Source organism: Copidosoma floridanum, unplaced genomic scaffold (genome assembly GCF_036245765.1).
Source record: "Copidosoma floridanum isolate Cflo_tuat_1 unplaced genomic scaffold, Cflo_Japanese_pri ptg000014l, whole genome shotgun sequence".
NCBI lineage: Eukaryota > Metazoa > Arthropoda > Insecta > Hymenoptera > Encyrtidae > Copidosoma > Copidosoma floridanum.
The window spans coordinates 9,289,238-9,305,931 of record NW_028321891.1 but is presented as its reverse complement, the minus strand read 5'-3'; the positions used below and the strand labels follow the sequence as shown (position 1 = coordinate 9,305,931).

At 44.5% G+C, this 16,694-nt stretch overlaps 1 protein-coding gene across 1 annotated transcript in view; it reads left to right on the top strand.

The window, feature by feature from the left end:
• The window catches only part of LOC106635902 (discoidin domain-containing receptor tyrosine kinase B), a 155,339-nt gene extending 140,883 nt beyond the window's left edge, over positions 1-14,456 (top strand). Inside the window, exons 5-9 of the mRNA XM_014348099.2 lie at positions 6,927-7,355; positions 11,662-11,869; positions 12,106-12,669; positions 13,360-13,454; positions 13,859-14,456. Coding sequence (XP_014203585.1) covers positions 6,927-7,355; positions 11,662-11,869; positions 12,106-12,669; positions 13,360-13,454; positions 13,859-14,032 — 1,470 coding nt within the window. The 3' untranslated portion in view covers positions 14,033-14,456. The remainder of the gene's footprint in view (positions 1-6,926; positions 7,356-11,661; positions 11,870-12,105; positions 12,670-13,359; positions 13,455-13,858) is intronic.
• The last annotated feature ends 2,238 nt before the right edge of the window (positions 14,457-16,694 follow it).

The following is a 16,694-nucleotide window of genomic DNA, read 5'->3' as shown; positions in this document are numbered from 1 at the left end:
AAAAAAAAACAACCACACGTACGTACGTCATATGGAACGTAAGCACGTACATTTACGCACGGGGTACATTTGCGTCGGATCGATAAAATAAGGGAAGGTCGTCGCGTGCCAGCGGGTCAGATATCCCACCCCCTTTCCTTCCTCCCTCTCACCTACATCCGAGCCACCTGTCGGTGGACTAGGCGAGGCCTCCCCGGCTGTAATTACTTTCGCCGCGGCTAGACTCCCCCCCCTCCTTTCTCCTCCTCCTCTTGCACTCTTTAAACCGAGCGAGCAGCAAATTTCGCGTATAAATTGAGGCACGAATTTAATTGTAACTTTGCGATTGTACAACTACAACGTCCCTGCAGTTAATGGATCCTCCTCTTATTTTATACTCTCTCTCTCTCTCTCTGCGTACGCGTCGCTCGTTTCCTCGGGAATTTAAGGGAAAATACGCTCCTCCTCCGCTTCTTCTTCTTCTGTTCGGGGTCGTGCGTACATGCGGGGAGATAAGTGGTCGGTCGGTTGGCTTAATCGCCAAGACATAGTTTCCGAGCCTCGGGAGCTATTACGCCGCGGCTCGGGGCCGTTCGTGATGGAGGGTACTTTGGGCTTAAAATTCACATATACCTATACCGGGGAGGTGAAATGTTCGGGGAAATAAAGAAAACTTAGCAGCTGGAAATTCGAGTATTTATTGTTGTTTTTTTTTTCTCCGTTCGACAACGAGGGAGGGTGTTGTCTCTTAAAATCACATAAATCGAAGGGAGGAGAGGTGGCGAGTGCCAAAAGTAGAGCTCGACATTAACGGCATTATCGTCGCGTAATCAAACAAAGGTAGAGTGCTTGTCCGGAGGTAGAGGCCAAGGGGTTAACGAAAACAAGAAAACCAAGGGAGAACGAGGAGGGAACAAAAAAAAAGAGAGGAACCAACGTTTATCGCTACTCCTTTATTTTGCCAACTTGGCCATTTGTACCGCAACCTAGATTTTATACGGCCAATTGAGCGTGTTTACCGGACACTCGAGCAATTTTTTTGTTTCATTCGAACGAGAGTTGAAGGATGATCGGATGAGGCAAGAGAAAAAGGGAAAACACGAAATTAAAAAAAAAAAAAAAATACGAACGAGGATAATCCATTTCGCGAGGAAGAAAGGCATTCGTCACGAGCACACCTTTCCCTCTCCCTGAAAGGCTCCTCTTTTTTCTCCTTTGCTGTGCTAAAGGCGTTGGTCGGCCGCCACACCTACGACACAGCCTTGGCAGCTGGTAGCTGGCCGCGCGAGGAATTTGTCAACGCCTGGAAATGGACAAAAAAAAAGACCCAATGGACGCCCAGTCCTCCTCCTCCTCTTCTCCGTATGGTTTCATTTCGCTTACCTTATGTATATGTATACGGTAAATTTTCACGAGATAAGGCTCGGAAAAGAGAGGAACTATCGATGGGAGAGCAGTGGGCGTGGAGTGTGTTATACAACATCGCAGCGCTCGTTAGTTTCTCGTCGATGGCTAATTGCGATACGACTATCTCTCTCTCTCTCTTTTTTTGCTCTCCGTACGGCCGGTGAATAGAGGAATCGACTCAGAGGGAATAATCGAAGATGAGACTCGGCTACTTTTGTCCACATATATATACGACCAAGGTAAAAGGCTTTAATGGTTCGTAAGTCGCGGAGATAAATGGGGGGGCTTTACTTTGGATCGTGAATTTTTCCAACGAGCTATTGCTCTTTTTTGTCCTCTAGGAGCAAAGTCACGCGTGTCTATGGCGAAAAGCAGCGTACGGATTAATTTCCGAGTTTGATTAATATACATATCAGCAAGTGGGAGAGAAACGGTTCCCCGTTAAACGAAACGCGCGCAATCAATTGAACGTCGTTTGGGGGGAAAAAAAAAAGTAGAGTCCCGCGTTTCAAAATCCAACGGCAGCCACGGTTAAATTGAATATTTGCATTTGCGTCCGGGCACAACTCGTTACATCGCCAACGAGGCTTTTATTGAATGTTATTCGTTGCACTCGACCGCGACGTCTATTTACATACAGATTGCGTTTTCTTACTGGTGCGCGCAGGTACGGCCAATGGCCACAGCGATATTTACAGCCTCGATTCGAAAGTTGGCTCTCTATGTTGCCTAACAATCATGATAATGCGTGAAATAATAATAATAATAGAAAAAAGCGAGCGTTTATACGCGAAACTGTGGCATTACATTGGAAGGGGAGGGAGCGAATTTTCACGCCAATGTACGTCGCAGTCCCATAACTCACTACAAACAAATTACAATAGTAGCCATAAAGTATTATGTACATACGTGGGTGGTGTACGACGATTCTCTACGCCAGTGAGGTTTCATTTAATTGCGGATACGTTCAAAAAATGATGCTCCAAGTGCATAGCTGCACGCTCGCTTTTATTAATCCACAATATCTTGGAATCGTTTTTGCAATCAACATTTTCGAGTTCAATAAACGGGAGCCAAGACTGATCCCACATTATTTTTTTTTCTCGAAATCAGAATATGACAAAGTTTTCTGTTATCGACTTTGGTAATGACAATAAGGTAATGATTCGAGACAATGTATTTGACGTTGACGTTGGCAATATGTTTGATAGACGTTGATTGGTTGCTTTGCAGAATCAGCGTGTTGAAACTTTAACGAGTATGGGTAATCGCAATACAATCGCACCGGAGTCTTTTCTACTTTTATCGAGAAAAATGACGCAAATGATAGATTATCAATACGATCGATCGATCAAGCAAAGTTCTGATGATAATCACCCACATAGTTTTTATTATTATCTCACGTGCTCTTTTACATCATCGAACAAAGCGCATACTGACTTTATTGTAATTACAACATCGGTACTCGAGCAATGACGGCGGAGTACGAGTCAAGGATCAAGTTAATGGAAGAAAGTGGTGTGGTGGGTCCCTCCTGTTCTCTGCACTCATTGCAGACACGTAGTTATTATCTTGACACGTACAGAGGCTCCACAGTGAGCCAAAAGCTCTTGACATTCAAGATGTTCAATTGGAAATAAATTTTCGTGATTGCTTGATAGAACTTGGAGGAAACGGGCAACACTCGATGTATTTCGACTTGGATGAGAAAAAAAAAAAAATGTGTCGAACCAAAGGTGAGCGCTGAAATTTTTATGGCACATGATCGATTGGGCGCGTGACTCATATGAATATAATAGTAACAGTAATAATGTCCAACGTATCAGCATTCATCGCGGCAAACCTGCGAGTCATAAAAATCGATGTTTAGACCGTTTCCAAACTTGTACGCTGGATATGTTTTTTTTTTGTTTTATGCCCACGTGACTGTGTATATATTTTTTTGGCAGCAGCAACTCGAACACAGGAGCTGTTATCAATAATTCATGTGCACCGTGCTCGGAGACAGATGTGTATTATACACGCGTAACACCCGAAATCACCCACACACAAACGCGCGCGCATTCGGTGACGGAATATTAATGAGGCTCCGTAAATAACAGCGCCTCCAAAGATTCTTGTGTCCCGGTGAAGCTGCGCCTCGCTGGGCAATTTTTCACTTACGGAGGGCAAAACATAAGCGAGAGAGCGCCGATCGTACGCGTCGGCTGATGCCTGTCGTTCCGGCTATACATGGCTTTTGTCCTACACTGCGGCGCATCATTATCGAGTTTTCTCGCTTTTCGAGGAGAAAACTATTCCCTGGCGCTTCCTGACTGCCCTCGGTGTGATCTTTCAATTTTTCATTACCTGCCAAGGCCAGGGCATCAATTGTGCAAACTTTTTCGCCCATTAGTTACTCTTGATTCTTGATCCATACCATATTAATACTACTGCATAAGGAAAAAAAAACGCGTATAGGTACTATCGTCACCGTCGACGCGCTGCCCAACTTTCCCAGTGAACGACCTCGCGTGTACATCCTCCTGCTTTCCTCTTTTGCCAGCAACGCTCCATAATGGATAAAACGCACAGCGTTTCCCGCGCGCACAGCTCGTCAGCCCATCGTCCCTCTCGTTGACTTCGACCCGGTGACCAAGTGCTATATGCTCAAGTCTTCATGATGATGCACTCCTCCCCTCCCCCCAGTATCTCCCTCTTGCGCACCTACATGCACCCACGCCCTTTACTTGCGTACTCCAGAGAGGAGCACCTACTCGTACCGCGCGCATAGCAAAGCGCAACGCCCTCGACCATACCGTATAATGTAGCCTCTTCCACCTGATGCTCAAACCCCCTGTCCATCCTATTATTGCAGCCCCTCTCTCTCTCTGCCTTCGAATTTAATGATAGAGGGAGGTATACACTACAAGTAGTTCCGCCAGTCGTACATTACTCGTAAGGACGGAAAATAGATAATAAAGTGGGTCCGCCGTCGTGCTCGTCTCCCGAGCCCATTCTTTTGCATATACGACGACGCGGAAGGAGCACTTTGCCTGATGACGGCGCATTTTTCTCGGCTCGCTAGCTTCCGCCTCTTCTCTCTCCCCCTACGCCGCGGGCTTTTTTCCCTCCTCTCTGCTTGTGCCGGCCACTTTTGCTCGAGCCTCTTCGACGGGAGTGGTTTCGCGAACACTGAGCACCCGAGCCGTGGAGTTTTTCCTCTTTTGGTCCTGTTGCCGGGGGCTTTTTCGAAAATCCCCCGATAAGCGTGCCTTTACAATCGCCGAGAGATCCTCGAGTGTACCGGTGATGAGGATCCAAAGGGACCGTCTGGAGAAAGAAGCGGCCTCCTCGAATGTCGTCGCGAGCACACAATGATCGAGAGCCAATGAAGCCACCGAAGGATATATATACCCACGCGCGTGCATGATATAAGCTCACAAGAGGCGAGAGGAACACAAGAGGGTATAATCATGCGGAGCAAGAGTCGCGTGGGTATATGTCGAGCGGTGGCACCGACTCCCCCGTAGCTCTTGTTCTCGCCGTGTAACAACGACGAGCCTCTCTTTCTGTCGTCCTGGAACAAAGGCCCTTCTTATTTCCCACTTATGAGGCTCGGGAGTCTCTCGGTGCACCGTGTGCCACGCTCGTTCTCACATGCCGCGGTTGCATGTATATAGTCGTGACCACGGGTAAAAGAGAGAGAGAGAGTGTATGTGTGTGCTACCTTTTCTTTGCTTACATTCTCTCGCGTGATCCTCGGGACAGGTGCAAACGCTGCCACGTTAAGTTCCACCGAGGATGTTTGAGCACGTAGTGGGGAGATGACCTTTTTTTTTTGCACTGCCAGTGGTGTGGTTACAGGAGTGTACGGAGATTACATAATGAAACATTGCGGTCGTTTCATATTTTTACCCAAAGTCTTAAGTCATTTGGTTCTGCAATAATGATTACTAATTTTGTTGTTTTTTTTTTTTTTTTTTTTTTTTTTACAAAGGAAAATAAAAGACAATGTAGGAATTTCATGTGAAAATGATTAAGAGTTACTTCCAAAACAGCCCTTTTCTTTTCAATTCGATGTTTATGTCTAAAAACTGTGATTTTCCTTTTTTTTTTTTTTTTTTTTTTTCAACTAGAGTCATGACACAATTTACGAGTCCAACTGAAACTATATAATCCCTCGTAGCGACATTTTAAAATCTCACGACGCCGATAATCGCTTGCTCGGCTTTCAAGATCCCGCGGTCTCGAGTGCCTCAAAACTCGTCAAGAGACCCAAATCCCCCCGTGCCCCCCTGGTTATACCCAGCACAACGCTTTTCTTTATGTACTCATGCGTCAACGTGAAAATACTCCCCCTCACTCCCACGACCCGACGCCCCGCTCGACTCTCATTTACATCGGTTCAAGGACCGCCCGTAGAAAAAAAAGAAAAAAAAAAAAAAAAAAATCCAAACAACCACTGCCAAGACAATTTCTCAATTGACAATTCGTCTCTATGAAGCAGCTCTCGCTCGTAATCCAATTTAAAGCACTTTAAATCCTACGCGTCAAATAAAACCTCCGAGGCCCCGTGCACGTATACTCAATCACGAGTGCGCGACGGATCGTATACGATCGGCAGTTCTTTTTGGAAAAATGGCTCAATTGACACCTGCCTGAGCCGGTCGAGTTCTCTCCTTCCCGGCGGATACGTATACATACGTTCAAATATACCAAACATCGCACGCCAATCATTGCCCCGCGAATATTTATGATACCCGCACGGAAAGCACGACACACGCGTCGGGGAACAAAAATGTGGCTTTAAAATCCATGTAACCACCAGCTCACATGTATACATCACATACATCCTCTCTATAAATCATCGAACAATAACAGCAACACCAAGTACATTACAGGCTATACACATACAGGCATGTGTGCTATAATCATCAGGCCGCGTGTATATATGGTGGGGCAGAGGGAGCATTGTCGTAGCTCAATACTAAGCAGGCCAGTGAGTACCGGTTTTTTTTTTTTTTTTTTTTCTTCACCGGCGACTCGCTGGTGACAGCTTATAAGGTACACCTGCCTTGATATTACGTATAGTCGCGGTTATGTCTCGTTGAAGTATATTTATTTATCGATTTATCAGCGTGTGTACGAACAAGCAGGACGGATTATTCAGCAGGGTCGTCCCCAAAAAGATAATTTTTCTGTGCATGAATTACATTTCATTACAATCGAAGATAAGGAATATTGTATAGATGGACGTGCACGAGAGTTATGGATATCCCTTAGAAATTCGGGTACTTACTCGGCAACAAGTGAAAATCCCCTCGTTATTCACGTACCCCTGAAAGCCGTACAATAATACTTGGTCTAATTAATAATAAATCACTCGGGGTGAGATCGCGCACAAAAAACCGATTTTTTTTCGATTGGCGTAGGAGAAAGAGTCCACTGGCCCTGGATTGCGCGTAAAACGTACCGATGTATGTATAAAAGAGAGAGGCAATGAGTCACAAATGTATATCCCAAGGGGGCAATAATGAACCATACGATTTCTTTTGCAGCTGATAACCGGCAACACAAACACCTACCTGGAGTCGAAGCACACGCTCGAGCCGGCGATCTGGGCGAGCCGGGTGCGCTTCCTGCCGTACAGCTACCACACGCGTACGGTGTGCATGAGGGTCGAGTTGTACGGGTGTCCGTGGAACGACGGCATAGTGTCGTACTCGATGCCCCAGGGGGAGAAGCGTGGAGGCTCGGATTTCTTCGACGCCGCGTACGACGGTTACTGGAGCGACGGGCTCAGGCGGGGACTCGGCCAATTGACCGACGGAGTCACCGGTCCGGATAACATCAAGAAGAACTGGGTGGGCTGGAGGAACGACACGAGGCACGGACAGCCGCTCGAGATAACCTTCGAGTTCGATCACGTGCGCGAGTTCTCGGCCGTCAACATTTACTGCGCCAATCAGTTCACCAATCATGTCCAGGTGAGTACTCATACAGTCCAGCTCTTTTCTCCTTGCTCTCGATTTCAAGTACAACATGTACTTTGTTGTATTGACATCGGCTTCTTTTTGCCCCACTTGTACACACCTATACGTACGATATAGGCCCACTCGTACAATCAAACAGACAATGGGGTTTGATCGGTGAATCGTGCAAGAGGCTACGCCCCCGTCAGATATGCATTCAATTAACCGATGCATTTCATGCTTTTTGTAGCTTACGGTTCAATTAAACATTATCAAGTACACATTGAACGTCAAAGCTCTACATTGTAATATATTAAGCCTTTTTAATTAGTTAATGCCCAAAAAATCTTTTAATACGAATCTTTTCGTACAAAACGTGTAAATTGACCATTGATATGTGTTGTTTGTAGTAAAAAAAAAAAAAAATGAATGCATCACAGTTTAAAGGAGAATATCTAAGGGGTATAAATTATCACGATAAACCCCTTTATGTAAAAAAGTTCAACAGTTATATCCATACTTTTGACGAGTATTGCACTCCACCATCGTTCCGGTAACAAGTACGATACACTCGAATTCTTTAGATTAACAGTATTCGAAATAGCTATAGCTAGTGATGTATGGCTCCAACTCAACAATGCGATAGAGGACGTAATTAAGTGCCCTCGTAATCACGCGCAGTTCCTACATGTTTCGTCGTCGAGTAAGATAATAACTGTACTCTAGAGCGAATACCTAGCGTGTATAATTAACGACAGTCGCAGTAATGCTCGGCCGCTCGAGAGACATAGAATCCACCTACATTTGCGTTGTACATATTATATAGCCGATAAGCTGTTACAACCAGCATATTATGTCTCGCAATATTACCTATTTCCATAAACGAGAAAATCTGGTGCTCGAAGAGGGATATTATTCAATTTTGCTGTTTTTTATTGACTAGGAGCCGCTTTGATACGCGTATAGATCTTGTGAAATACCATTTGTTGTTGTAAGGAAAAGATATGCAAGCTCTTTAGGCTCGAGTTAATCAACATTCGCGACCATCAGACACCCCGAGAAATCGGAAAATCCGAAAAGCTGGGGCTTTTCCCGTCAGCGAAAGCAACGCGAAACGAGCGCGAGGCAAAGTTCCTTACCCCCCCTAAGGATGTGTCTGGACCCAACCGTATATACCACGGTCCTTTAATCCGTACCCTCGAGGCGCGCCCCGGTAGCGCGTGTACATTATGCATGGAAATTCAAGGCCGTGCGGTTCGTTTTCAAATATATCCACCGAAGGAAGGAAAATTGCCCGGGAGGAAGATACATCGGCGCAAAGGGGGGGGGGAGAGGAAAAAACGCGAAAATTCCTCCCAGACGGGGTAACAGCGTTATTTCTGGCTCTCGGGTTTTGCGATGCCTAGGAAAACACTCGACACGAAGAAACAAGAAGCATAAGGTAGGAGAGGCACCGGGTGTTTGCCCTCACCTCCAGGTATCAAGATTTATTTGAATGGAGCGCCTCATTACCCGGCTCGACAATTGTACAGCGTCGCGAGCGCGCAGGTATACACACACAACGGAGGAGCAGCGAGGAGGAAAAAGAGACGGATGGAACGGGATAAATGGAGGTAGGCTCGCAAATGATAGAGGAGCGGGAGCCAAGCGACATGGCTGGGGTGTATATGTATGCATAACCATCTCGTGAGCTGGCGCCTGAAAAATTCAGCGAGGAATTACCCAGTGTACTTGTCGATATACCTATATACACTGCTGGAACGAGGAGTTTTCGTGCCGTCTGTTTTTACGACAAACGAAAGAATCTCCTGGAATGGTATATTTTGATTGTCCTGTCTTTTTTTTCACGCCTACAGATCTCCCTTTTTCCAGACTTTTGGAACCGATGGTTAAAAACACTCCAGTCCATTCGCTATTGCAAAAAAAGCAACGTCATGTAAAATAAGTGTCCAAATGGAAAATGAGCAGAAACATGGACAAACGGCCCCGAGAGCAGAAGAGGAAGAAGAAGAAGGCTTATTGTTGTATGTCTCCTTTCCGAAGCCCTAGTCCCCCCAACTGGGGTAAATGCTCAGGTCATCCAGCATAGACATCAACGTCGAAGTCTTCTTTGCAGATACGCCACGTTCGTGTATGCAGACTGCAACACCCAGACCATCACGATGACGCTTTTGTGGGGCAGAGATGGCGATGTGTTGGCATAAACTCTTAGACATAGGAGGTAAGGGCGCAGCCGAGGATAGGACACGTCGTCGTCTTGGCTGAAGGAGCGCCGAAACAGATAGGCACCATATACACTCAGCTCGCGCCAACTCCTCCCGAAATATGCCACACGAAAATCCATACGTGCATTGCGCCGCAGAAGCTGCACTCGTGTTTTACATTGCACGTGTACGAGACGTAGCGGGGTCGGGTAATCTCGGCTCTGTAATCTCCCTCTCTTGTGTTGCACATGCAGCTTCTTTCTCATTGAGCTACCGCTGCAACAAATGTGCAGGGCTCTTGACGCCCCATATGTACGAGGGGCATGCATGAATAGAAAAAGCGCTTTCTATTCGACTATTGCCGTGTACAAGTGCTCGGTGAACGTATACTCGTAAGTTTCTTGGAAAAGTTGCTCGAGGTGTAGAAAATAGGTGGGTTAGTATGAGCATTTTTTTTTTTTACCAAAGCACTTTTTCAGATAGATCGGACTTTTGCCTTTATTTTCACCTCGATTCTCCAGGCAAAGCATACATTGTACTTTTGTCGAGAAGCTCACATTGATGATTGATTCCAATAGTTATGCAACAATCTCTATTACATATTCTACGAGAAATGGAATTACTGTGGAATCAATGAAAAAGTTCTAGGCTCGGTAAAATATTTGTCCGTACGTTGTTTTACCAGAATTGTGCAGACTGCCCTGAAATCCGGCCAAACCAATTGAAACTTTCCGGACTTAACAGGTTTAATTGGAAACGTTTGGTCCAATCTCGCCTAGTCCAGGGTTTGGATTACAAGTTTTTATCATTTTTATTGTTAATCCTGCTTAGGATAAGCAAGTATCGTTAGCTCACAGATGACCAAACGGTCGATGACACTCGAATTTTATTATACTTATTTATACCACCTAAATTTTGTTTTATGGCTCAAGTCCCACAAAATGTTACTGTACCCTCCATATAAGAAAAAAAAAAAAAAAAAAAAACAAAAAAAAGGTCAGGTGGCGTGTAAATACAAATACGCATATCATATATTCATAGCTCGCATCATCCATCTTTATCAGCGACGGTTACACTGCAACAGTCGCGAATAGAAGTAGCCGGAGGAGGATGAGAGGTCGTCGACGCGAAGCCATACCCTATGCGCGTACGTGACAATGACGATTCGCCTAGGCGCGATTTAGCATTCCATTACTATCGCGCTACGTTTCCTTTCCTCCTCCGCACACACCCTCGCGCATATTACACGCCAGCATGTGTGTGGTTACCAGTACACCTCGCATAGGTACATATCTACCTGCGAGTCCTACTGCAGCACGCCTCCAACCAAAGAGAGACGAGAGAGAGAGAGAGAGAACACGTCGTGAGCCGGGAGACGAGAATCTCGAGAGATGTAGCGCTCTATCTTCGTGTCTGTCTGTGTAGCATTATCGGCAAGGAGGCAGGGGTGTATATGGGCACAGCCTGTTCTGTTGCTGTCAGTGCCATTGTGTAGTCGTCCGCTAATCAGCAGCTCGAAATCGCCTCTCCTCGCTCCCCTCCCCCTTCCTTTTATAGGTACCGAAACGACGAGAGTACTTACCTCACTTAACCTACCTGCCTCTCTTGGAGGAATTGGCACTCGAGTGCTCGTCTCCGCATGCACTGTGAATGGAAAGCTAAGCCCCACACAGTCTGCTGTTTCGTCTGATGAAGCGTTTCCTCCTCTCCCGTGCCATGGCACCGTTCTCTCTCCTCCTGGATGCTAAGATGCTCCGCTGCCTTTGCTCGTCGTTTATATAGGAAACCCCACAGAGATTGCTCTTTATTCGCTTCTATTGTTTATTTACTGCAACGTAATGTTTAACGCGTCTTATAATTTAAATAGTGGTAGTTTTAGAGGATTCCCTGGGAAGTACTGCGCGTGCGGAGGGTGTGTACTCAAATAGAGACTTTGAGGCTTTACAGATAACTAATTGCGACCCGTTCCAGCTCGTGATTTGGGGATGATTTGGTGTCGCCTACATGCACCCTTCGCGACTCAAACCCCGTGTCTGTCGACGCAACAATGGATTGACCAAACAAGCAAAACTAAGTCCAATAGATCAAGCAAAAGCGTGTGTTTATCTGATTTTCAGGTTTTCTCGGAGGTGAACATACTTTTCAGCATCGGTGGGAAGTACTACACTGGGGATCCTATAGTGTACGAGACGCCCGAGGACAAGATATTCGAGTACTCGCGCGCCATATCGATAAACCTGCACCACCGCATCGGCAAGTTCGTGAAGCTGCGCTTCAGCTTCGCTGCTCGTTGGCTCATGATCAGCGAGATCGTCTTCGACTCGGGTGAGTGCTTCTCCGTTTGTTTCTACGTAACTCTGCGTACCCACTTAGCTGCGCCTCTACATAAATATACATTGCATGTGGCATCATCTCGACAGTAAAAGTTAAACTTGGATGGCTCTGTAGCCATCGCGTGAGGACTACTAGTCGGGCAGCCAAAAAAATGCATTTCCGTTGCTTATTTTCCAACTGACAAGTCCAATTATCTGATGGAAAAACGTCCGAAATCTGTATTTCAGACGTGGCCCACGGCAACTTCTCCCTCGAGTCCGCACCGTCTACCGAGGCGCCGCTTTCCCGCGAGCGTGGCTCCCCGCGCGAGATCCACCACCAGATCCCGGTGTCCACGGCGAAGCAGGACGACGCGACGTACATGGCCGTGATAATCGGGGTCCTCACGGCGGTGATCCTCCTGCTGGCGGTGGCCATGTTCCTGATAGTCTCGCACCACCGGCAGCGCAAGAACTTTGCGAGCTCGCTCGGGGCCAAGTCGGCCATACCGGCCGGGGCGCACCAGCACCTGGCGAACGAGTCGGCCTACGGTACGTCCGAGAAGGACCCGTCCCTCATGACGTACAGGGTCGAGGATCTGGACGACAGGTACGCAGCCGGTAAACTGACGACCCTGCCGCGCGAGCTCAACGACAGGCTGCTCGGGGACGTGCGACTCGACGATTACCAGGAGCCCTTCCACGAGCACGCCCCAAGCAACAATTACAGGGAACCAGTGCACGCGCCCTACTACGGCTACAGCACCGTCGTCATCGACAACAAGGACCTTCACGACAGCGTCAACCAGTCGGGTTGGTATTTTGCGATTGTGAACCTTTATTCTCTTCTCGTGGCTCGCACGTGATCGATGGGGGTAGTCTTGAGCTTTTGTTTGAACATTCGGGCAGTACGGAATATTTTCTGGGAATGCACCGAGGGAAGAAAATTACAAAAATTACTGTTCTAGAATATGCATGGCCATCTGGTACTGTTGGGTCGTAAAGAAATTATTTATTGTTTGAACAATCATTTTCATAGCTTATAACGGTCATTTTTGTTGCAAGTACAGTTGTTTTTACTTTTTTGTATAATATAAATTTCCGTCCACGAGGATAAAAATTAGGTTGCCAAAAGTAAAAAGTCTCTAGGCACCAAATTACCATATTTTAGAACGTTACGTGAAATGTTCGTTTCCGAAGAGGCCATGGTAGTATTTATCGTTTTTTTCAAAGAAATCTGTGGGGGGCTTTTTTTATTGCAAGTTTTTAAATTTTTTATTTCTCACATAATTTAAAGTAAAAAAGTGTTGGTTTTGTGTTTTATGGTAAAAAATGTGTATTGTACTTACCTAGTATTGAAAGAATGAATAATTATTTTGGAAAAGGTTCAAGTAGAATAAGAGTGTGACACTATGGTTAGTAGTTTTTTTTTTTTTGTTAAATCCACAAGTGAGAAATCATCAATTTATCCTTTCTTTTTTTTCTATGTTTTGAAATGTTTAGATGCAACTTACGATTACGCAGTACCAATGCCAGTGCCTAGTGCGAGCAGTGACCAAGACAGCATATTCTCAAAGTCTTCGAGAGGCAGCGCCAAGGTAAGTTTACGATTTAAATGAATCGATCATTTTCAGTAAATGGATAAATCTTGATTGACATTCATCTTTGTCAACCTTTTTATTCTCACCGATGCTTGATCCCTGTTTTTCTTGTATTGTTTGCTTCTTTATATACATATACTTACTGTTTACGATTTCTTACTCTGAACTTACTCGAACCCCATAACACTATTTCTGTTGATAACAATTACCTATTTTGTAGCATCTAACATGTCCTGCCTTCAAACCCTTGCCACTGTACCGCCTCCCTTGGCCAAAGTCTGCTACAAGTTATTATTCTTTTATTGTTCGTCTTCCACTGGTTAAACTGTGGCTTTACTCATTTAATTTGTCAATAAAAAAAGAAAAAAGAACTAAGCCGTGTCTCTTTTGGCCATGAACAGGCCTGCTTGCAGAGCTTCTTCCCGCCACCCCCACCACCGATGAGCGCACCCCCATCGCGACTCGGTGCCAACAATCTGACGTACTCGAGCCCACCGAGTCCAGATCTGATGTGCGAGCGGGGCAGACAGGGCAACAAACGCCCGCGCGACCACTCGTTACACCGGTACGCATGAGACCAGCAGCAGCAGCAGCAGCAGCAACAGCGACGGTACAATCGATGGCCCAGGAGGACGACCACTCCCTCCTCGGCCTCCACCCTACTCTACACACGCGCTTACGTGAGTAGCACCTACGGCGACATGCTGTAAAGTGCCCATATATACATATTGTCATGTGTGCACGAATGACCGAGCGAGCTTGTTATACTCGAAAGAGTGTCTCGTGTACACGAGGACGCTCTTGCTCTTGCGAGGTGGATGCATCATTTTTTATACTACTGCCTTCGATGAGGAATGAACAAAAAAATATACCAATGATGTGTGGACACCCGGCACTTTTGCATCGATTACAACGAATACCCTTAGACGATTCACGATCGGGAATGTCCTTCCAGTATTTTTTTTTTTATCCTCGGGCCCAAGGACTCATTCGATACGATCGCGATGGTGATACACGCTAAGGTAAAGGGCCCATCTATGAGACAGTTTTTTACCACTTTTTTTGCTATTAAATTAATGTACACTCTCTATGAGCGGAAATATATCAAGTTTTGGTATCAATGAAAGCATTAGATCATTACGAATAATATTATAATTTTTAAATTCAAATAAAACGTTAAAAAATAATTTTATAAACAAATATAAACAGGATGGAAATGCACCTATTAATGAGACACATTGAATCTGTAGGGCCCTGTGTATGAGACACACGTCCGTTACTATGAGACACCCATGTTATTTAAATGCGTCTTGAGTGTCTCTTAATAGGGACAACACATGTTTGAGGTTATGTTTTCACATTGTACCTATGTATGAGACAGGGTCTTACAATAAAATTCTTTATTATTTAATAACGTTTGAAGTTCTTTAAAATATTTGTTTATTCAAAAGATTATATTATAATGATATTAAAAAAAATTTCTTTTCATGTTTAAGTATTACGTATATAAATTAAACTGGGTGTCTCATGCATAGGTACCGATTTTAAAATTGTCTCATAGATGGGCCCTTTACCTTACTCGAAACGATAAGCATATCAGTCATGATACGTGCATCTTTTTTTTTTTTTTATTCCCAACACGCTTGCAACTTACCACTAGCGCTCATACATGACGTGTATCTTTGCGCTGTTCTCCTTGCGATCGGATGAACCGAGGATGGTCATATTTTCGCTTCTAATCATGTGCTCGTGGGAATTGATAGAAGAGCGTATATAAAGGGGTAACGTGTAAGCATAAGATACCCATTGAGAGAGTTTGTCGAGGGATAGGCAATCATTGACAATTCGGATCGTTGTTTTGCCAAGCAATAACGATTTTGTTTTGTTTGTTTTTCCTTCGTGAGGGAAACGTACTATTATCCTGCTTGTTGCGACATTGTAGAAGCATAAAAGGAGAGGAGGGAGAAATGTTTTTGTACATATAGTGTGAACGAGTGAGTGATAACGAGGGAGAGACGCAAAGTTTTCTAAGTCACGATTGTATAGGAGGGGGGAGCCGATGTGATCGCTTGCGGAACAAAAGCTCGTGTGAGAAATTTCGCGTTTGCGCGAAGCGTATCTCGATTTCACTGCCAATTAACAAAGGAAAAAAAAAAAAAATTAACTACGACTGTTACAATGGTTGTTGATACGGACAACCGTCACCTGGGATACGCTTGGCTGCTTTTTTTTTGCTCCCGAAGTATATTAAAAAATAATAATTAAACACACACATTTATACAAGACTGATTCTTCGAGCAAAGGAAAATATGAGAAAAAGAGGAAAAAAAAAAAAAAAAAAAAAATACCTTCAGTTCCGTACGCAATGTTTGTACTTTTATTTATTGCCCTTGGCGTTGATGTGACGTACACCTAGTATTTTCTATTTTTTCTTTTTCATTTCCGTGTAAGCTGTACAAATTACTTATAGGATAAGAAATTAGAAAGGTATAGTGGACATGTGTAAAAAGTGAACATATTGATTTTTTAAAAATACTTTTTCTTCCCTTTCCATTGATTATTTTTAATTTTACGACTGTATAGTCAAACTATTAGTCTTTAAAAGTGTGTTTTCGAAAAAATTTGGTGATGTTAGCTGATATAAACTTTCGACGCATGTCAATAATATGGATATTATGTACAGCACCGGGAGGAACGAAATCGTTGTTCGAAGTAAATATTTCGATCACGTGCATTTGATACCTTTGCTAAACAGTATTTTTTGAATTTCGCGAGCACCTGTACATACCCCGTTTGACGAATAAAGTATACGTATTTTAGAGACGAGAAAAGACGATTTTCTTCCTCCTAACGAGGTATATGTATAAGTACACAGTTCTATTTCTCTAAAAATTGTAAAAGAAACTCTACCGCCGTCGCCTTTACGTATGTATCAATATGAGGAAAAAAATAAATAAAAAATTAGAAAAACTTCTTACAGAGATGGAGAAAATTGTTTATTCGTAACAAGAGAGGGGAACAAGACATTTAATGTGCATAACGGGAAAAGATATTAATTGATAATTTGAGGACAAAAATCGACAATACAGGGATGAGGCAACAATAAAAGCGGAGCGTATAGGATAACCCTAACACACACATTGTGATATATATTAACGACGAAAAACAAACAGCATTGAAATTGCGAGGTGATGAAACACTTTTCTGCTTGGGGATCGTTGCGCGGATTTCTGTTCA